The 19,758-nt window shown below is 57.8% G+C and overlaps 2 protein-coding genes across 9 annotated transcripts in view; both read left to right on the plus strand.

Moving 5' to 3' along the window:
* SETD1A (SET domain containing 1A, histone lysine methyltransferase) overlaps positions 1-14,973 on the plus strand; it is a 32,627-nt gene extending 17,654 nt beyond the window's left edge. For 3 of the 4 annotated variants that reach the window (XM_032157191.2, XM_032157192.2, XM_058440933.1), the window contains 7 exons: positions 1,373-1,714; positions 9,466-10,515; positions 10,806-10,978; positions 11,083-11,193; positions 11,405-11,524; positions 13,943-14,080; positions 14,158-14,950. In XM_032157191.2, the coding sequence (XP_032013082.1) occupies positions 1,373-1,714; positions 9,466-10,515; positions 10,806-10,978; positions 11,083-11,193; positions 11,405-11,524; positions 13,943-14,080; positions 14,158-14,331 (2,108 nt within the window). In that variant the 3' untranslated portion in view covers positions 14,332-14,950. Of the gene's footprint in view, positions 1-1,372; positions 1,715-9,465; positions 10,516-10,805; positions 10,979-11,082; positions 11,194-11,404; positions 11,525-13,942; positions 14,081-14,157 lie in introns of all 4 variants that reach the window. The other variant, XM_032157190.2, reaches the window with a different exon arrangement.
* A 155-nt stretch (positions 14,974-15,128) lies between these two features.
* On the plus strand, positions 15,129-19,528 carry HSD3B7 (hydroxy-delta-5-steroid dehydrogenase, 3 beta- and steroid delta-isomerase 7). Of its 5 annotated transcripts, XM_058440941.1 has the most exons (8): positions 15,129-15,604; positions 15,960-16,131; positions 16,380-16,535; positions 16,748-16,856; positions 16,930-17,327; positions 18,097-18,251; positions 18,866-18,960; positions 19,185-19,499. In XM_058440941.1, exons 1-8 carry the CDS (start codon positions 15,398-15,400, stop codon positions 19,303-19,305), a joined length of 1,413 nt encoding a protein of 470 aa, XP_058296924.1. In that variant the 5' UTR covers positions 15,129-15,397; the 3' UTR covers positions 19,306-19,499. The 5 variants fall into 5 exon arrangements, with proteins under 5 accessions (XP_058296924.1, XP_058296925.1, XP_032013087.1 ...); XM_058440942.1 differs by lacking the exon at positions 18,866-18,960 and having other exon boundaries at positions 19,185-19,528; XM_032157196.2 differs by having other exon boundaries at positions 16,930-17,029; positions 17,165-17,327; positions 18,097-19,499.
* Positions 19,529-19,758: the final 230 nt, after the last annotated feature.

Here is a 19,758-nt window from a genome sequence, read left to right on the forward strand (position 1 = left end):
CTTTGTTGCCCAGGCTGGAGTGCAGTGATGCGATCTTGGCTCACTGCAACCTCCGCCTCCCTGGTTCCAGCGATTTTCCTGCCTCACCCTCCCAAAGTGCTGGGATTACAGGTGTGAGCCACCACACCTGGCTAATTTTTGTGTTTTTAGCAGAGATGGGGTTTTACCATGTTGGCCAGGCTGGTCTCGAACTCATGACCTCAAGTGATCTACCCACCTCGGCCTCCCAAAGTGCTGGGCTTTCAGGTGTGAGCCACTGCACCCAGCCTCTTGCAGCAGTCTTGACTGCTTTCCCTGTCTCTCTTTCTGTCCTTCTCCCTCTGTTCCAGTCCATTTTCCAAACTGCTTATAGAATCTCTTTCCTAAAATGCACTCCTGACCCTGTGACTTCCTCCATAAGGTCCTTCCTGGCAACTTGTTCTCCACAGGGCATCTCCCCAGGTCGACACCATGGGCCGTTTATCTCCTGGCCCTGCTCTGTTCAGCTCCATCTTGCCCTCCTCCAGTCTGCTCCCCAGCTGCCACCACCTTCTAGTCTAACTTATCCAATTCTGTTCCTCAAAAACTGTGAAATTCTTCAGTTTCTTCAAGCCCTTCCCGTACATGAGCAGTCTCAGAATATAGAGCCTGTCATGTTTTTTTTTTTTTTTGAGATGGAGTCTCGCTCTGTCACCCAGGCTGGAGTGCAGTGGCGCGATCTCGGCTCACTGCAAGCTCCGCCTCCCGGGTTCATGCCATTCTCCTGCCTCAGCCTCTCGGAGTAGCTGGGACTACAGGTGCCCGCCACCACGCCCGGCTAATTTTTTGTATTTTTAGTAGAGATGGGGTTTCACCGTGGTCTCGATCTCCTGACCTCGTGATCGGCCCGCCTTGGCCTCCCAAAGTGCTGGGATTACAAGCGTGAGCCACCGCGCCCGGCCTGCCTGCCATGTTTTTTAACCTTTTCAGCCCAGAATCCTTTTTCACCCAGTCTTTCGTCCAGACTGGGTCCTGAGACCCACCTTAGTAAGGTTTGAGTGCCAGAGCAGCCTGCTTCCCAGTCTCCAAGCCTCCACTTCCTCTTGCTTCGGACATCCCTGTGCAGTCCCCATGTCTGTGTGGTGGACTCCTTGTCCTTGAGTTCAGCTTGTCCCCCAGGATGCCTTCCTTGTCGGGCCTCTTCAGATAGAGTCTAGGGCTTCCTTTGCCATCCTCTGCGCGTGCTGATGTTTATCCCACATGAAAATGATTTGCTTATGCAGCTCCTTGGTCTGTTGGACTTCCCCATCCCTAGCCCAGAGCCCAGCATCCACAGCAGGGAGTGAGTGAGGAGCCCACGGCTGGCCAAGTGAGGTCTGCCCACCTCTCCTGACTGCCCCTTCTGGATTTCCAGGCGAGGACGAGGAAAGCGATTCGTCCTCCAAATGTTCTCTGTATGCTGACTCAGATGGCGAAAATGACAGCACATCGGACTCCGAGAGCAGCAGCTCTTCCAGCTCCTCATCCTCCTCCTCCTCCTCGTCCTCATCTTCCTCGTCCTCTTCATCCTCTGAGTCCTCCTCTGAAGATGAAGAGGAAGAGGAGCAGCCAGCAGCCCTTCCCTCAGCCTCCCCGCCTCCCAGGGAAGTCCCAGTGCCCACGCCAGCACCTGTGGAGGTGCCAGTGCCAGAGAGGGTTGCAGGCTCCCCAGTCACACCCCTGCCCGAACAGGAGGCGTCTCCAGCAAGGCCTGCAGGTAGGTGCCACAGGGTTGTTGGTTGGATCTCTGTGTGTGTGTGTGTGTGTGTGTGTGTGTGTGTGTGTGTGTGTGTGTGTGTGAGAGAAAACTGATGCTTGCATTTATTGTGTACAAGTGTGTGACTTTATTAGAAAAACATACAAAGAAAATGTCACCATCTCCTGTCACTCCTTTCTAGAGACATTGATTGTCTGACACACTCAAACTGCACTGTTGTGATTTACAGAACCCCAGGCTAAGCTAGCTACTAAAGTAAAATGGGTTGGTCTCTTCTTAAGTAAATTAAGGAGAAAGTGCCCTATTGAATAAGTTCTTCCTCCTAATTTTTCTTAAGCCTGTTCTTCAGTGAGTAGTGAACAAGTGCAGGTGATTAAATGGGCAAATAGGTAGAAAACAAGTAGTAACATCAACACAGAACTTGGTCCTAGCTGCTTTCCTTTGTTCATTTGTTCGTCTAGTTGTTACACTCTAGCACATTCGCATAGCTTAGCCTGCTGAGGAAACCGCTCTTTCAAGCAGTAGATATTTATTGAGTGCTCATCGCAGCCAAACAGTAGGTACGGGGATGGGATGCTGAGCCTCACAGGCAGTGTTCTCACTCTTACCGTGCTTACAGTCTATAGGGAAAGACATCTTCATTGAGTAAGAAATACATAGGAGGCCAGGCGCGGTGGCTTATGCCTGTAATCCCAGCACTTTGGGAGGCCGAGACAGGCAGATCACGAGGTCAGGAGATCGAGACCATCCTGGCTAACATGGTGAAACCCCATCTCTACTAAAAAATACAAAAAATTAGCCAGGTGTGGTGACAGGTGCTTGTAGTCCCAGCTACTCGGGAAGCTGAGGCAGGAGAATGGCGTGAACCCAGGAGGCAGAGGCTTAGAGTGAGCTGAGATCGCACCACTGCACTCCAGCCTGGGCGACAGAGCGAGACTCCGTCTCAAAAAAAGAAAAAAAAAAAAAAGACCAGCCTGGGCAACATGGTGAAACCCTATCTCTACAAAAATTACAAAAATTAGCTAGGTGTGGTGGCACACACCTGTGATCCCAGCTGCTCGGGAGGCTGAGGTGGGAGGATCACTTGAGCCCAGGAGGTAGAGGTTGTAGTGAGCCAAGATCAAGATCACACCACTGCACTCCAGCCTGGGTGGCAGTGAGACTCAGTCTCAAAAAAAAAAAAAAAAAAAAACCTAGGAAAACCTGTGGTTACGAACCATGAGAAGCACCAGGAAGAGGCACAGGGCAGCCAGCCGGAGCACATCTGCAGGAGGAGGAAGGCTTCCTGCTGAGGTACTGCTGGGCTGAAGTCTGGGCAAAGCAGGCAGCACGGCTGGCTTAGCGTGTGCAAAGGCCCTCCAGCAGGGGAAGCAGCGGGTTGGAAGACTGGAAGAAAGCCGACCCTTCAGAGGGTTGAGCACAAGGGGGCGCTGGGGTGGCTGAAACTGGAGAGGTGAGTGAGGGTTGGGCCCAGTAGACAAATAGGCCAGCCATGTCAGGAATTTGGCCTTTATTTTGAAGTAGAAACCCATCAGAGGAATGACATGGTCAGATGTATGTTTCGAAAAAATGCAGTGCAGAGAAAGCTTGGAAAGGGGCCACAGTGGATGTAGGGTGCCTCTTAAGTGGCTATTGTAGAATGTAAGGCGAATTATGGTGATAGCTTGGACTTTGGGTGTTGCAAGGTTAGCTCAAATAAGTCAGTGTTCAAGATGTGCTGTGAACTTTAGGAGGCCGAGGCGGGCAGATCACTTGAGGTCAGGAGTTCGAGACTGGCCTGGTCAACATGGTGAAACCCTGTCTCTACCAGAAAATACAAAAATTAGCCAGATGTGGGGTTGTGTGCCTGTAGTCCCAGCTACTTGGGAGGTGGAGGCACGAGACTCGCTTGGACCCGGGAGGTGGAGGTTGCAGTGAGTGGAGATCATGCCACTGCATTCCAGCCTGGGCAACAGAGTGAGACTCCATCTCAAAAATAAGATGTGCTGTGAAGATGTGCATGGCCCCCCAGGGATCTCCCAGTTGCATGTTGTTGTGGTCTGAGATAGGCAGCGCCCACAGGAAGACCTCCTCACACTGGTGCACTCTACTAAGCTCCAGACCCCGTGAGAGGGGAGTTGAGGCTCTCATTACACCTCAGATGACTCTCCAACCTCTTCTGGGCCCATTGGGTAGCAGAAGGGCCTGTGGGGTCACCGGCAGGTCAGAAGACATGGATCTTAGTCCTCTTCCATTCCCATCAGAGCAGGAAGGAGAGGGGCCTGACCATATCTGCATTTCAGAAAGCCCATTCTAGCAAGAGGAGGAGAGATTTGGAAGAGAGGAGGAAGGAGGTGGGTGACATGAGGAGATTTGAAAGGATGCAGGTGAGATTTAATGGCATGAACCAAAGCCGAGGGGTTCTAATGTGGCAGAAGAGTGGAAATGGGGGTGAGGATTGGAGGGAAATTTAGGAGGTAGGATGACTTGGTTAAACTTCCCCAGGAAAAGAAACTTGGGAAGAAAACCAGGATTAGGAAGAAAACTGATGAGTGTAGTTGGGGTTGTGTTTGAGATGCCCCTCGGGCTTCCCAGTAGAAACAGTGGCAGTTGGATCCATGGATCTGGGGTCTGGAAAGAACCGTAGGCTGGATATGAGGTCGGTGCTTAGGTCTTGAAAGTGTAAGGCCGGGCGTGGTGGCTCACGCTTGTAATCCCAGCACTTTGGGAGGCCGAGGCGGGCGGATCACAAGGTCAGGAGGTGGAGACCACGGTGAAACCCCGTCTCTACTAAAAATACAAAAAATTAGCCGGGCGTGGTGGCGGGCACCTGTAGTCCCAGCTACTCGGAGAGGCTGAGGCAGGAGAATGGCGTGAACCCGGGAGGCGGAGCTTGCAGTGAGCCGAGATCGCGCCACTGCACTCCAGCCTGGGAAAAAAAAAAAAAAAAAAAAGAAAATGTAGCGGTGAATTCACTTGTAGACCCAGCTAGGCGAGTGGAGGGAGAGAAAGGGCAGAGCCTTCCCATCCTGTGCGAGCGGCGGGCAAGCAGGACCCAAGGAGGCTGAGAGCGGTGACCAGAGGCGAGAAGGGAAGCAGGTAGTGGAGAGGTTCTGCAAAGCAGGGAGTGGCCTTGTATCACCAGGCCACCAGCAAGGCTGAGATAGGAAGTATCTGTTGCATTTGACAGTTAGGAGGTCATTGGTGACCTTATCAATTTCAGTTGAGTGGTTCAGACTGAAGCCAAGTTACAGGGTGTTAAGGAATGAGGGGAGGGGAGTTTTCTGGAAGGGTGGACCACTCTTGCTGAGATAGGAGAGTTGGGGCCAGGCGCAGTGGTTCACACCTGTAATCCCAGCACTTTGGGAGGCTGAGGTGGGCAGATCACTTGAGGTCAGGAGTTCGAGACCAGTCTAGCCAACATGGTGAAACCCCGTCTCAACTAAAAATACAAAAATTAGGCTGGGTGCAGTGGCTCATGCCTGTAATCCCAGCACTTGGGAAGGTTGAGGCGGGCAGATCACGAGGTCAAGAGATCAAGACCATCCTGGCCAGCACCAACATGGTGAAACCCCGTCTCTACTAAAAATACAAAAACTAGCTGGGCATAGTGGCGCACACCTGTAATTCCAGCTACTCGGGAGGCTGAGGCAGGAGTAATCGCTTGAACCGGGGAAGCAGAAGTTACCGTGAGCCGAGATCGTGCCACTGCACTCCAGCCTGGTGACAGAGTGAGACTGTCTCCAAAAAAAAAAAAAAAAAAAATTAACCATGCATGCTGGCAGGCGCCTGTAATCCCAGTTGCTCAGGAGCCTGAGGCAGGAGAATCACCTGAACGTGGGAGGTGGAGGTTGCGGTGAGCCGAAATCGTACCACTGCACTCCAGCCTGGGCGACAGAGTGAGACTTCGTCTCAAAAAAAAAAAAAAAAAAGAATTGGGAGTTGTGACATCAGCTCCCATGTGTCAAGTACCTATGTGTGCCAGGCTCTAGGCAAGGCATAGCATGTTGACAATTCATTTTCTCATTGAATCCCCACAACCTCCCCCACTTTTTTTTTTTTTTTTTTTTTTGAGATGGAGTCTCATTGTGTTACCCAGCCGGGAGTGCAGTGGTACAATCTCGACTCACTGCAACCTCCGCTTCCTGGGTTCATGCGATTCTCCTGCCTCAGCTTCCCAAGCAGCTGGGATTACAGGTGCATACTGCCACGCCTAGCTAATTTTTGTATCTTTAGTTGAGACAGGGTCTCACCATGTTGCCCAGGCTGGTCTCGAACTCCTGACCTCAAGTTATCAGCCCACCTTGGCCTCCCAAAGTACTGGGATTACAGGTGTGAGCCACTGCGCTTGCCCCACAGCCTCCCTATGATTCCCATTGTATAGATGATGGCTTCAAGGCTTAGTGAGATGCAGGGACAAACTCAAGGTTACCAGCCAGAGCTGGAGAGAGAGCAAGAAGAGAGGGCAGGGTTGAGGGAGGGGTTAGTTTTTCCAAGTAGGTGAGGCTTGGGCATGTTCCACTGAAGGGAACAGGGGCCAGGTAGATGTGCCAGGAGAGAGGAATGCTTGCTGGCATGGCCTTTTTGGGGAGGTGGAGTAGCTTCCAGATCTGATGCAGTTATACCCTTCGGTGGGGAGGCAGGGAGATGGGGGTGTTGTGCCTGAGGCCTCTTTTAACCCTGTGCTGTCGGAGTGTGAGAGGAAGGGTGGAGTAAGAACCTTGGAAAGTGGAGAAAAGTTGCTCCAGTCTAGGCGCAGTGGCTCACACATGTAATCCCAGCACTTTGGGAGGCCGAGGCAGGAGGATCTCTTGAGCCCAGAAGTTCGAGACCAGTCTGGCTAACAACAACAACAACAAAAAAGCCAGGCATAGTGGCACGTGCCTGTGGTCCCAGCTTCTGGGGAGGCTGAGTCGGGAGGATTGCTTGAGCCTAGGAGGTCGAGGAGGCTGCAGTAAACAGTGATTGTGCTGCCGCACTATATCCTGGAGACAGAGCAAGCCTCTCGCCTGGGCCTCCCCATGCTGGAAGGCCTTGCCAGAGCTGGGGCCTGGGAGTGAGGGGAGAAGAGGCTGCTGGCTGGCTCCACAGGGTAAAGGTACGGTGGAATGAGGACCTGGGGCTGTGCTGGGACAAGAGAGGGCAAAGTATGGGCCCTGGGGTCTTGGCAGGATGGAGGAGGAAGTTAGGAAGAGGGTGATGTGCTAGAGGGAAACTGAAGGATGGGAAATTGAAGGTGCAGTGGGGCGGACTGAATGGACAGTGGGGAATGTTGGAGAGGATGGGGAATCTCCAAGGCGGAGCCATTCTGGGGTCGACAAGGCCAGGTGTGTGGCTGCTTGACGGGAGCTGAGGGTGATTGAAGGGGATCACTGGAGATGGAAGAATCCAGGTAAACAGGCGTGATTGCCAAGTCCCCTGGGGAGGTGGCAGAGGTGGAAGAGGAGAGGAAGATGCAGGCAGCTCCTTGGTGTCTGGATAGTGAGAGGGCACCACAAGGGAGTCTGAGTTACCGAGGACAGAGGAGCCGTGGCTCAGAGCAAGGGGGCCTTAGTGAAGGCTCACTGAGTTTCTTCTCTTTTTTTTTTTTTTTGAGACGGAGTCTCGCTCTGTCACCAGGCTGGAATGCAGTGGCGCCATCTCGACTCACTGCATCCTCAGCCTCCCAGGTTCAAGCGATTCTCCTGCCTCAGCCTCCTGAGTAGCTGGGACTAAGGCACACGCCATCACGCCTGCTAATTTTTGTATTTTTAGTAGAGACAGGATTTCACCATGTTGGTCAGGATGGTCTCGATCTCTTGACCTCGTGATCCACCCGCCTCGGCCTCCCAAAGTCCTGGGATTACAGGCGTGAGCCCCCTCGCCCGGCCAGCTCACTGAGTTTCTAATAACCAGAACCGGTTTCAGTCACCACCGTCTTAGTGATTGCTGCCTGGGGATGTTAGTGATGGCCCTGGGGAGGGGCAGGTTATGCAGTAGGAACTGACTTCTGGGGCCTCGCCCCATGGACCTGAGCATGGCAGTAGAGCAGTTCTCAGAGGAAGGTGGTGGGAGTCGTATTGACTGGGCAGGTGCCCCCAAAAGTTGTCTCCTAAATGAAAGGGATGGGCAGGTTTCCTTCGGGACATTCGCAGAGGGAAGTGTGTGTGCAGCAGCTGTGCTGGTGGAGGAGTGTGTTCTCCTTCGAGCAAGGCTTCCTGAGGACATGCAGGCTGAAGCGCGAGGTGGTCCGTAGGGGGCGCTACCCCAGCATGGTGGGGAGGAAGATGAGAGGAGGCCTGGGCGCGTCTGGGTCCTCCCTGGCTTCCTGGAGTGGGTTGCTGCCACAGGCTGAGACCCCAGCGGGTGTGTAGAGCCTAAGGTGCAGCCAAGGGCCTGGCTCAGGGCGCCAGGGTTGGGAGTGCGGTGGACTCAGGTGAATCGCTGCCTCCTAGGGCCGGGCCTGGTGCTGGCGGCCCTGTTGGCGCTGAGCGGGGAAGCCATTTGTGAAGCCAGTGAGTCCATGGGCTGCAGTTCAGAGCATGAGCTCAACCCACATGGCCTGGGAGCAGAGCTTGTTCTGTCATGTGGTAACTGACCACATCTCTGTGCCTCAGTTTTCCTGTCTGTAAGATAGGACCCTCTGCTGGGCGCGGTGGCTCACGCCTGTAACCCCAGCACTTTGGGAGGCCGAGGCGGGCAGATCATGAGGTCAAGAGATCGAGACCATCCTGGCCAACATGGTGAAACCCTGTCTCTACTAAAAATACAAAACTTAGCTGGCTGTGGTGGTGCATGCCTATAGTCCCAGCTACTCAGGAGGCTGAGGCAGGAGAATCGCTTGAACCCGGGAGGCGGAGGTTGCAGTGAGCCGAGATTGCGCCACTGCACTCCCACCTGGCGACAGGGCGAGACCCCATCTCAAAAAAAAAAAAAAGATAGGAACCTCTTTGGGCTGTTGTGAGGATTACATGAGTTACTCTACGTAAGAGGTGTGATTTGTGTTAGGCACAAAATCCACTGGGCTGGCTCTGGGAGCCTCATGCAGGCTTTCCCAGGGATGGCGGCCAAGGGAGGATGCACTCCCCGTCCTGGGGGTGTGCTGGGGAGGCAGCACCCCTAGCTCTGAGCAAGTGTGTTCCCTCCCCAGCCACCCGCATCCTGGAATCTCCGCTCCAGCCCTGCTTCTCTAGCAGAGCTGTCTCCTGCCCCTCCCTGCAGGGCATGTTCAAGTTCTGTAGGGGATGGGGAGGAAGGCAAGTTTCGTAAAATATTTTAATAAAAAGATGCCGCTTTTTAGGTTCTATCGTGTTCACTTTGCTAAACTGAGAATATTGTTTATGATGGAGATAATGGATATTTTAGCTGAAATGTGGCTGACTGGGTCCTTGGCATGCGACATGGCTGGGGCCTGGGCACAGGGCTGTCCCGCCAGTCTGGGTAGGAAAGTGGAGTCCAGGGCGAGTGGTGCCGCCCTTTTCAGCATGGCTACAGCTTATGTTGTGGTGGTGTCCCCTGTTGGACTGTGGCTCCGGGAGGACATGGAAGGTGTGTGTGTGTGGACTCCGAGTGTCCCCCACATGTGTCACAGCGGGAATGAACGGGTGGAAAACCCCCTGTCGTCAAGGGAGTTCATCTTGCTGGGATGTGGGGCTGAGGCCAGGGCGTCTGTGTCCCTCCGAGGTTCCTGGGCAGAAGCGGGGGAGAGCACACAGCCTGTGGTCATGGGCGGCCAGGGCGGCTGAGCCTGGGTTTCCCTGACCTCCTTTCCTTCCTATGTGCTTCCTTCCCAGGCCCCATGGAGGAGCCACCCCCCAGTGTGCCCCTGCCTCCCCCAGAACCACCTGCTGGGCCCCCGGCCCCTGCCCCACGCCCCGACGAGCGTCCCTCTTCTCCCATCCCGCTCCTGCCTCCACCCAAAAAACGCCGGAAAACTGTCTCCTTCTCTGCCATCGAGGTGGTGCCAGCCCCGGAGCCCCCTCCAGTCACACCGCCGCAGGCCAAGTCTCCCGGCCCAGCCTCCCGCAAGGCCCCCCGGGGCGTGGAGCGGACCATCCGCAACCTGCCCCTGGACCACGCGTCTCTGGTCAAGAGTTGGCCCGAGGAGGTGTCCCGAGGAGGCCGGAGCCGGGCTGGAGGCCGAGGCCGCGCCACCGAGGAAGAGGAGGCTGAGCCAGGGACAGAGGTGGACCTGGCGGTCTTGGCCGACCTGGCCCTGACCCCTGCCCGGCGCGGGCTGCCTGCCCTGCCTGCTGTTGAAGACTCAGAGGCCACAGAGACATCGGACGAGGCCGAGCGCCCTGGGCCCCTGCTCAGCCACATCCTCCTGGAGCACAACTATGCCCTGGCTGTCAAGCCCACGCCACCTGCGCCAGCCCCTCGGCCCCCGGAGCCAGTGCCCGCACCCGCCGCCCTCTTCAGTTCCCCAGCTGATGAGGTCCTGGAGGCCCCCGAGGTGGTGGTGGCTGAGGCGGAGGAGCCCAAGCCGCAGCAACTGCAGCAGCAGCGGGAGGAGGGCGAAGAGGAGGAGGAAGAAGAGGGGGAGGAAGAGGAGGAGGAGTCCTCTGACAGCAGCAGCAGCAGCGATGGGGAGGGTGCCCTCCGGAGGCGCAGCCTCCGCTCCCATGCCCGGCGCCGCCGCCCGCCGCCCCCACCCCCGCCGCCGCCGCCCCGCGCCTATGAGCCACGCAGTGAGTTTGAACAGATGACCATCCTGTATGACATTTGGAACTCAGGCCTGGACTCAGAGGACATGAGTTACCTGCGGCTCACGTACGAGCGGCTGCTGCAGCAGACGAGTGGGGCCGACTGGCTCAACGACACTCACTGGGTCCATCACACAAATATCCTGAGTGTGGGTGGCCTTCCCTGGGCTTGGGTCCTCCCCCGACCCCTCCTGGCACCTGCATCTGTCCCCCACTCTGTCTGCCTCCCCTCTGACTCCAAGCCATCTTTTCTGTCTGCCTGGTGCCTCTTTTCTGCCTTCCAAAGCATTTCTGGCAGGAACAGTGGGGCTGGGGCTTCCTCCCCTCTCCCTCTCCTGGGTATGCTCAGCGGCGTGGGCCCCGCCTTCTCCTTTGGCTGGGATGCAGGTGGCCAGTGAGGAGCCGTTCTCTTCCTTAACACCTTGCACTCACCAACCTGACCACCCCAAAACGCAAGCGGCGGCCCCAGGACGGGCCCCGGGAGCACCAGACAGGCTCGGCCCGCAGCGAAGGCTACTACCCCATCAGCAAGAAGGAGAAGGACAAGTACCTGGACGTGTGCCCAGTTTCGGCCCGGCAGCTGGAGGGCGTGGACACTCAGGTGGGCCCAACCCCGCCGCCGCATCGTCCTCCTGCCACTCACCTCCCTGCCCTGCTCACCTCCTCCCTGCCCTGCTCACCTCTTCCCTGCCCTGTGTCTCACAGGGGACGAACCGCGTGCTGTCCGAGCGCCGGTCCGAGCAGCGGCGGCTGCTGAGTGCCATCGGTACCTCTGCCATCATGGACAGTGACCTGCTAAAACTCAACCAGCTCAAGGTGAGGCTGGGCTGCAGGAGGGGCTCGATGGGATGGGGTGGGGCAAGAAGGGGCAGAGGCCAGGGGACCACCCAGCAGGCTTCTGTGGTTCCCTCGAGTGGAGTTGGGGGGTAAGTGGCCAGAACGCCCTCTGCCCAGGAAGTCTGTGGGAAGAGCGAGGGTCTGGGGTGTGGGAGGTGTCTGGCAGTTGAGTCTCCCGTCTGCCCCCCAGTTCCGGAAGAAGAAGCTCCGATTTGGCCGGAGCCGGATCCACGAGTGGGGTCTGTTTGCCATGGAACCCATTGCTGCTGATGAGATGGTCATCGAATACGTGGGTCAGAACATCCGTCAGGTGAGGCTGCGCTCCCAGCCCCGCCCCGGCTTCTGATGCAACAAGACAGCATGGGGGCTCACACACATGCCATTTGTCCGGTTAAAGCCTTGCACACTCCCTAGCCTTGGTACCTAGCCAGTGAGACCAGCCTCCCTCTGATGTGGTCAGCAGGTGTCAGTGGTCCAGCAGGAGGCACGGCTGATGGCACTGCTCCCTTTTTTTTTTTTTGAGACATAGTCTCTCTCTGTCGCCAGGCTGGAGTGCAGTGGTGTGATCTCAGCGCTCTGCAACCTCTGCCTCCTGGGTTCAAGCGATTCTCCTGCCTCAGCCTCCCGAGTAGCTGGGACTACAGGCATGCGCCACCATGCCCAGCTAATTTTTGTATTTTTAGTAGAAACGGGGTTTCAGCATGTTGGCCAGGATGGTCTCAATCTCCTGACCTTGTGATCTGCTTGCCTTGGCCTCTCAAAAGTGCTGGGATTACAGGCATGAGCCATTGCATCCGGCCAAGCGCTGCTCCCTTTCAAAGGGCCTGGGAAGCGGGAGGACAGGCACGGAACAAGTATCCACACAAAAGGATGGTGTTCCAGCCTGAGCAGTATTGCCAGACCCCGTTTCTGCAAAAAATACAAAAGCTAGCCGGGCGTGGTGGTGCGTGCCTGTGGTTCCAGCTACCTGGGAGGCGGAGGTGGGAGGATCACTTGAGACCACGAGGTGGAGGCTGCCGTGAGCCAAGATTGCACCACTGCACTCCAGCCTGGGCAACAGGGCGAGACCGTGTCTCTAGAAAAAACAAAAGCCAAAAGGATGGTGTTTGGTATTAACAAGATCTGGGGAGTTGGGCTATGGGAACACACACCTGGGGGGCCTAAGACCTCCCAGAGACCATGGTGCTTGAGCAAAGCTGAAAGGAGCTCGCAGGCCCAGACAAGTGGCAGTGTGTGTGCACTTGGTTGCGAGACACCATGTGCACGAACCTGGAGGCAGGGCGTCTTGTGAGAGTGAGGAGGTCAGTTTGGCTCATTAGAAACCAGGGCCATGGCCAGGCGCGGTGGCTCACGCCTGTAATCCCAGCACTTTGGGAGGCCGAGGCAGGCAGATCACCCGAGGTCAGGAGTTCGAGACCAGCCTGGCCAATATGGTGAAACCCTGTCTCTACTAAAAATACAAAAATTAGCCAGGCGCGTGGTGGCAGGCGCCTATAATCCCAGCTACTTGGGGGGCTGAGGCAGGAGAATCGCTTGGACCTGGGAGGCGGAGGCTGCAGTGAGCCAAGATCGCGCCACTGCACTCCACCCTGGGCGACAGAGCAAGACTCCGTCTCAAAAAAAAAACAAACAAAAAAAACGGGTCAGTGGCAACGACGTGCGGCTGGAGGTAACGGGGAGCCCAGACCGCAAGGGCTTGGGAGCCTGTGAATCCACTCGGGCCTGTGGTGAGAGGAGGAAAGTCCTGGAGCTTTCTGCAGGAGAGGGTCCTTCCTCAGGAGAGGGCCCCATGGCTAGTGAGCTCCATGTCTAGGCTGACACCAGTGTCCAGGCAAAGGCAAGGGTGGCCCAACCCAAGCAGTGGCAGCAGAGGTGACAGAGAGGAGGCTTTGGGTGCAAGGTGGTTGGCTGGGCTCAGCAGTGAGAGGGTGAGGGGGGACGGGAGGCCCTCTCTCGGTGCTGCTCTTAGCTGCCGGGAGTATGGTGGGATGGCCAGTGAGATGGGTGCGAGGAGGAACAACAAATATGTGGTCAAGATGAGCTCCAGTCTGGACATGTGGGGTTGCAATGCCCCAGGGACATCTAGGGGACGACGCCCAGCAGCTCCACTGAGGTGGCTTTTGGCTGGAAATGGAAGTTTGGGAGGAGTCCCCACCACATAGCTGGCGGCTGAGGCTCTGGAAGGGAGTGAGGTCACCCGAGGAGGGTGCGCAGAGGCTCCTCACTGTCTTCTGGGAAGTAAGGGTTGCTCCTCACACGGAGGTGCGGGGCCTGACATAGGCGGCCTGCCATTTGCGTTGGCCGGCGGCAGCCAACAGGTGCCTGTTTTGGAGAGAGGTCCAGGGACTAGCGATGAGTGGGGTGCCGTCGGTGACATGGCCACTGTCATTTCAGGAGCATCCCCAGCCCCAGACTTGCCCTGGCAGTCCGGGGACCCCACTGTGACCAGGCAGATGCTCGAAGAAGCCAGTGGCTCTCCTACCCAGTGCAGATTTCCCTGGAGTCCCCTGCGGGTGACTTAGAATGGCCACCAGAGGCTTAGGATGCTGCCCCAAAGAGGGAGGGCTCCTGGAAGCAGTCGAGAGAGTCAGTGCCGGGTTAGCGGGAGCCGCAGGCAGAACTGCAGCTCCAGGCCTGGTGGGTGTGGACCTGAGGTACTGGCTGGCAGGCGTGCTCAGGGGCAGGAAGTGGGGGACTCTTCCCTGACCGTCGCATCTCACCCTGGCAGATGGTGGCCGACATGCGGGAGAAGCGCTACGTGCAGGAGGGCATTGGCAGCAGCTACCTGTTCCGGGTGGACCACGACACCATCATCGATGCCACCAAGTGTGGCAACCTGGCCAGATTCATCAACCACTGCTGCACGGTGCGCCAGGGGCCAGCTGGGGCAGGAGTTGGGGGTCGGTGGGGGTGGCCACGGCTCACACGCCCTTCCATCTGCAGCCCAACTGCTACGCCAAGGTCATCACCATCGAGTCCCAGAAGAAGATCGTGATCTACTCCAAGCAGCCCATTGGCGTGGACGAGGAGATCACCTATGACTACAAGTTCCCACTGGAAGACAACAAGATCCCGTGTCTGTGTGGCACAGAGAGCTGCCGGGGCTCCCTAAACTGAGGTGGGGCAGGACGGGTGCCCACACCCCTATTTATTCCCCCTGGTGCCCTGAGCTCCCAGCACCCCCCCAGCCTTAGTGGGCTTAGCAGGGCCCACATGCCCCCATCTCCAAGCGTGGGGTTGGGGACCCCAAGCCCAGCGAGGGAGCCTCAGTCCCTGGAGGCAGCTTCTGCCTCTCCTGTCACCCCTGCCCACCACCCCCTGATTGTTTTTCTTTGCGGAGAAGAAGCTGTAAATGTTTTGTAGCAGCCAGCAGCTGTTTCCTGTGGAAACCTGGGGTGCCGGCCTGTACAGATTCTGTCCTGGGGGGCTGCACAGTCCTCTCGCTTTGTGTTAATGGGGACTTCCCCTTATGCCCTGCGTGTACCCCTCCCCAGTTTAGGGGTCTCTGGGGCAGTGGCCATGTTCTCCCCCTGGGGGGGCTCTGCACCCCCAGTCCTGGGGACTCCGTGCCTGGAACCCTGCCTCATCTGTTTCTGCCAGACCCTGAGGGTCACCCTCCCACCCTGGTGTCACGCCCCGGCTCAGCCAGGCCAGGATGGTGGGGTGGGCCCCTTCTGCCGGGCTGGACTGTACATATGTTAATAGTGCAAACCCGACGCCACATTTTTATAATTGTGATTAAACTTTATTGTACAAAAGTGTTTGGTTGGTGTATTTGGGCAGGAGCGAGGGGTTGGGGGTGGAGGGCACGGAGGGTTGGGCAAGATGAAGAGAGAGAAAAGTGGGTACCTGAAGTGTGGGGCAGGTAAAGGGACCTTCAGGCAAGAGCCCAGACCTGCAGAGGCCCCGAGACTGTCTTGGACCCCCTGACAGGCTGCAGCAGCCGCACCCGCACCAGGAATACCCCACCAGTGCCCGCCAGGGCGGTGCCAAGGTCAGGCCTCCCCTTCCTACAATCGCAGCTGCGATTGAGCCTCTGGCTTCCTGGGAAGCCCAGCAAGAGGGAAGGCCTGAGGTCACACTGTGGGATGAGGTCACCGCTGGCTCCACCCACAGCCCCAGAGCCCTTCAGCCCACTCTGCAAGTTCGAGCTTCATCCCCGCAAGTTCTCCGCTGGCTCCGGATGCCAGTGGAGCACACAGTGGCCGCCAGGGGGCGCCTTGGGGCAAGAGTGGTGGGGGTTGTGGCTGGGCGGGTCTCTGTTCCTGGAATGGGGCAGGAGGGAGAAGGAGGAGCCAGCGGAAGGGGACGGTGTGCGGGCCGGCCAGCCCTGGACGAAAGAAGAGGGCCCCTCCGGGCCAGTCTGGGCACCCTGGGACAGCGGCTGCAGGTAGGCAGAGGCGCTGCCAGTGCCCAAGTGGCCTTTCCCTCCATCCGGCCCTTCCCGCCTTCCTATAACCTTCCCTCCACCTCCCTCAACTCCTGGGCTCCCCACCCTATTACTGCCTTCAAATCTCTCTCCCTAAACCCTGACCCCTTCCTGTACCCCAAGCCCGTCCCTCTCTCCATAACTCAGCCATCAGCAGGGGCAGACGGCAGGTGGCCTGGTTGCTGCAGCTCCCAGGATCAGCTCTGCCCTCCCCATAAACGCCAGTCTTGTCACCGCTCCAGGGCACCTCCAGCAGTAACAGGTGGTTGCGGCAGGTGGCAGCCAGCCCCTGGGTGAGCCAAGGTCTCTTCCCCAGCCAGGCATGGCCGACTCTGCACAGGCCCAGAAGCTGGTGTACCTGGTCACAGGGGGCTGCGGCTTCCTGGGAGAGCATGTGGTGCGAATGCTGCTGCAGCAGGAGCCCCGACTCGGGGAGCTGCGGGTCTTTGACCGACACCTGGGTCCCTGGCTAGAGGAGCTGAAGACAGGTTCTTGTTGGGGGAGCTTGTGGTGGAGAGGGTGTGGACGCTTCCCCACCCCTTCCCAAGCTGGGATCCCCACCCCTTCCCAAGCTGGGATCCCCACCCCTGCAGTGGAACAGATGATGCTGGTTTCTGTCCACATGGATGGTTCGAGTGAGTCACATTGGGAACGTGACTCCAGAGTGGAAGATGAACCCAGCCTCTGGCCTCTGGACCCAGCTGTGACATGGCCTGTGTCCTCCAACCCTGGCCAGGGCCTGTGAGGGTGACTGCCATCCAGGGGGACGTGACCCAGGCCCATGAGGTGGCAGCAGCTGTGGCCGGAGCCCATGTGGTCATCCATACGGCAGGGCTGGTAGACGTGTTTGGCAGGGCCAGTCCCGAGACCATCCATGAGGTCAACGTGCAGGGTGAGGAGCCCTGGACACTCCTGGCCATCTTGCCTGCTTGTTCCCCACTCTGGCCTTGACCTCCTGTGACTCCCCTGGGACAAGTTGTCCTATTGACAGCCCTGCCCCCGCCTCCCCTGACCTGTCGTTCTTTTCCCTGGACCTGGGATGGGGAGGAGGAAGATGCAGAGAGGGAGGAAGCTGCAGCCTGGATACGCCCCCTCCTCTGCCAGGCACCCGGAATGTGATCGAGGCTTGTGTGCAGACTGGAACACGGTTCCTGGTCTACACCAGCAGCATGGAAGTTGTGGGGCCTAACACCAAAGGTCACCCCTTCTACAGGTGAGTGGCAGGCCCTCCTGTCCTCTAAGAGCCCATTTCCCTCAGCATTGAGTCTTCCTTCTCCTCCCGCCAGGGGCAACGAAGACACCCCATACGAAGCAGTGCATAGGCACCCCTATCCTTGCAGCAAGGCCCTGGCTGAGTGGCTGGTCCTGGAGGCCAACGGGAGGAAGGTGAGCCCAGAAAAAGGAGGCGCAGAAATGGGGCTCCTGCCCGGCACACCCACTTACCCCGCTAGCCCAAGGAGGCCAGGGCCGAGAGCGAGCTGTCGGGTCCCAAGTCTCAGCAGTGCCTGCCTTTGCCACCAGGTCCGTGGGGGGCTGCCCCTGGTGACATGTGCCCTTCGTCCCACGGGCATCTACGGTGAAGGCCACCAGATCATGAGGGACTTCTACCGCCAGGGCCTGCGCCTGGGAGGTTGGCTCTTCCGGGCCATCCCGGCCTCTGTGGAGCATGGCCGGGTCTATGTGGGTGAGGACTGGGCTAGGAAGGGGGAGGCTGAGAATATGGCATGAGGACTTGCTCTAGAAGGGGGCGGGACCCACATGGCCCTGGGAGAGAAGTGTGGACTCTGGCTAGAAAAATATTGTCTATACATGGGCCAAGGTAGACTGTGATTATGTGTCTCCACAGCCTGCAGAGAATACAGGATCCATGTAAGTTGGGACATTAAAAAGTGTATCATAGGCTACAGAGAAGATTGTAGCTATGGGAGCAGCCATTCCCCAGGAGGGGAGAGGAGAGGGACAGTGTCTACACAGCACTAAAAGGGCTGGGTTCAGTGGCTCACATCTATAATCCCAGCACTTTAGGAGGCTGAGGCGGGAGGATGGCCTGAGCCCAGGAGTTGGAGGCTGCAGTGAGCTATGACCGCACCACTGGACTCTAGCCTGGATGACAGAGAGAGACCCTGTCTCTAAAACTATATTTTTTAGAGGAAGTAGCATCTACACAGGGAATAAGGTCACCTGCCGCTCCATCCTGCAGTCCCCAAGCCTCTCAGGGCCCGCCACGCAGGTCCTGGCTTCTCCATCCTCTCCCCAGGTTCTTTGCAGATGCAGGCTGGCCCAGGAGAGCAAGTGACTACCAGGGCGAGGGAGAAGGCAGCCTTTCCCAGGCTGCTGTGGGGATGTGGGTGGCAACTACCTGGGCCCAAAGAGGGGGTGGCCCAGGAGAGCAGCCTCGATGTGGTGTTGCAAGGGCGCTCAGGGTGTGTCCGCCTCTCTTCTGCCACCGGCAGGCAATGTTGCCTGGATGCACGTGCTGGCAGCCCGGGAGCTGGAGCAGCGGGCAGCCCTGATGGGTGGCCAGGTATACTTCTGCTACGATGGATCGCCCTACAAGAGCTACGAGGACTTCAACATGGAGTTCCTGGGCCCCTGCGGACTGCGGCTGGTAGGCGCCCGCCCACTGCTGCCCTACTGGCTGCTGGTGTTCCTGGCTGCCCTCAATGCCCTGCTGCAGTGGCTGCTGCGGCCGCTGGTGCTCTACGCACCCCTGCTGAACCCCTACACTCTGGCCGTGGCCAACACCACCTTCACCGTCAGCACCGACAAGGCTCAGCGCCATTTCGGCTATGAGCCCCTGTTCTCGTGGGAGGATAGCCGGACCCGCACCATTCTCTGGGTACAGGCCGCTAGGGGTTCAGCCCAGTGACGGTGGGGCTGGGGCCTGGAGGCCCATCACAGCACATCCACCCAGGTCCCGAGCCCTCACACCCTAGACGGGAAGGGACGGCTGCATTCCAGAGTGGGAGGCAGGGCTCTGGGGCCAGAATGGCTGTCCTTGTCCTAGAGCCCTCCACATTTTCTTTCTTTCTTTTTTTTTCTTTTTTTGAGACAGGGTCTTGCTCTGTCACCCAGACTGGAGTGCAGTGGCGTGATCATAGCTCACTGCACCCTCAACTTCCTGGGTTCAAGCAATCCTCCTGCCTCAGCCTCCTGAATAGCTAGGACCACAGGTGCATGCCACCACACCTGGCTTTTTTCTTTTTTTTTTTTTCTTTGTAGAGACAGGGTCTCACTATATTGCCCAGGCTGGTCTTGAACTCCTGGGCTCAAGTGATCTTCCCACCTGGGCCTCCCAAAGCGCTGGAACTACAAGTGTGAGCCACCACGCCCAGCCCAAGCCCTCCACATTTTCAATCCAGGAGCCTTGAGTCTGTGTTGTGTCCTGACGCCTCCAAGTTCTAGGGCCGTCAGGACACAAGGGCAGGGTTTGGGGACACAGTGTCCTTCCTCTGTCCTCTCACCCCAGTCCTGGTGGCCGCTTGGTGAGTGTCTGGTGCCCTGGTGACCTGCCCCGGCTCTCTTCTGGCTTTCTGAGCAGGAAGCGAGCAGAGGCTCCACAGGCATACGCCGCTCTCCTGACATCCACACGCGACCCTTGGTGCAGAGTGCAGAAGCGGCTCTGGTTCCTCCAGCCACCTCAGTCCCTCTTTGGGAGGTGATGTTCCCATTGTTTTTCAAAGGCCTCACTTTCAACCGTCTGTCTTAGAATTCCCCTCTGGAGGGCTATGGCCTCCCTGCGCTTTCACTTCCCACCTCTCTACCCAAGTTCCTTCCCGGCACGTCGCCAGCCCTGGGCCTGGGGATGTCCCCAGTGCTGTACCTGGCTGAGCCCGGATTAAAAGCCTCATCCACAACCGTGTCCATCTGTCTGTCCAGCTCTCCCTCCCGCCCCGCCACCCCATGTCCGCCTCCCCACGGCGCCTATCCCACGTGGGGACAGAAGGAAGTGAGCACACGGCACACCCACTGTTGGACTGGTTGCTATTTCTCCCGTCCCACAGGGCCCGACCTGGCCCGGGGTGGGGTGGGGGGCTCTGGGGACAGGACATGCAGGGCGGAAGGGGGGGGGGCAGGATTTTCCTGTGTTTTATCCATTTGCGAGTTGGTCACCA

Source organism: Hylobates moloch, unplaced genomic scaffold, assembly GCF_009828535.3.
Source record: "Hylobates moloch isolate HMO894 unplaced genomic scaffold, HMol_V3 SCAFFOLD_6, whole genome shotgun sequence".
Classification (NCBI taxonomy): domain Eukaryota; kingdom Metazoa; phylum Chordata; class Mammalia; order Primates; family Hylobatidae; genus Hylobates; species Hylobates moloch.

Coding starts and splice junctions, on each gene's coding strand:
- HSD3B7 (XM_058440940.1), top strand. CDS start 15,398: ATGCCAGTGGAGCACACAGTGGCCGCCAGGGGGCGCCTTGGGGCAAGA. Junction 16,132..16,379: donor GCTAGAGGAGCTGAAGACAG/GTTCTTGTTGGG, acceptor AACCCTGGCCAG/GGCCTGTGAGGGTGACTGCC. Junction 16,536..16,747: donor CCATGAGGTCAACGTGCAGG/GTGAGGAGCCCT, acceptor CTCCTCTGCCAG/GCACCCGGAATGTGATCGAG.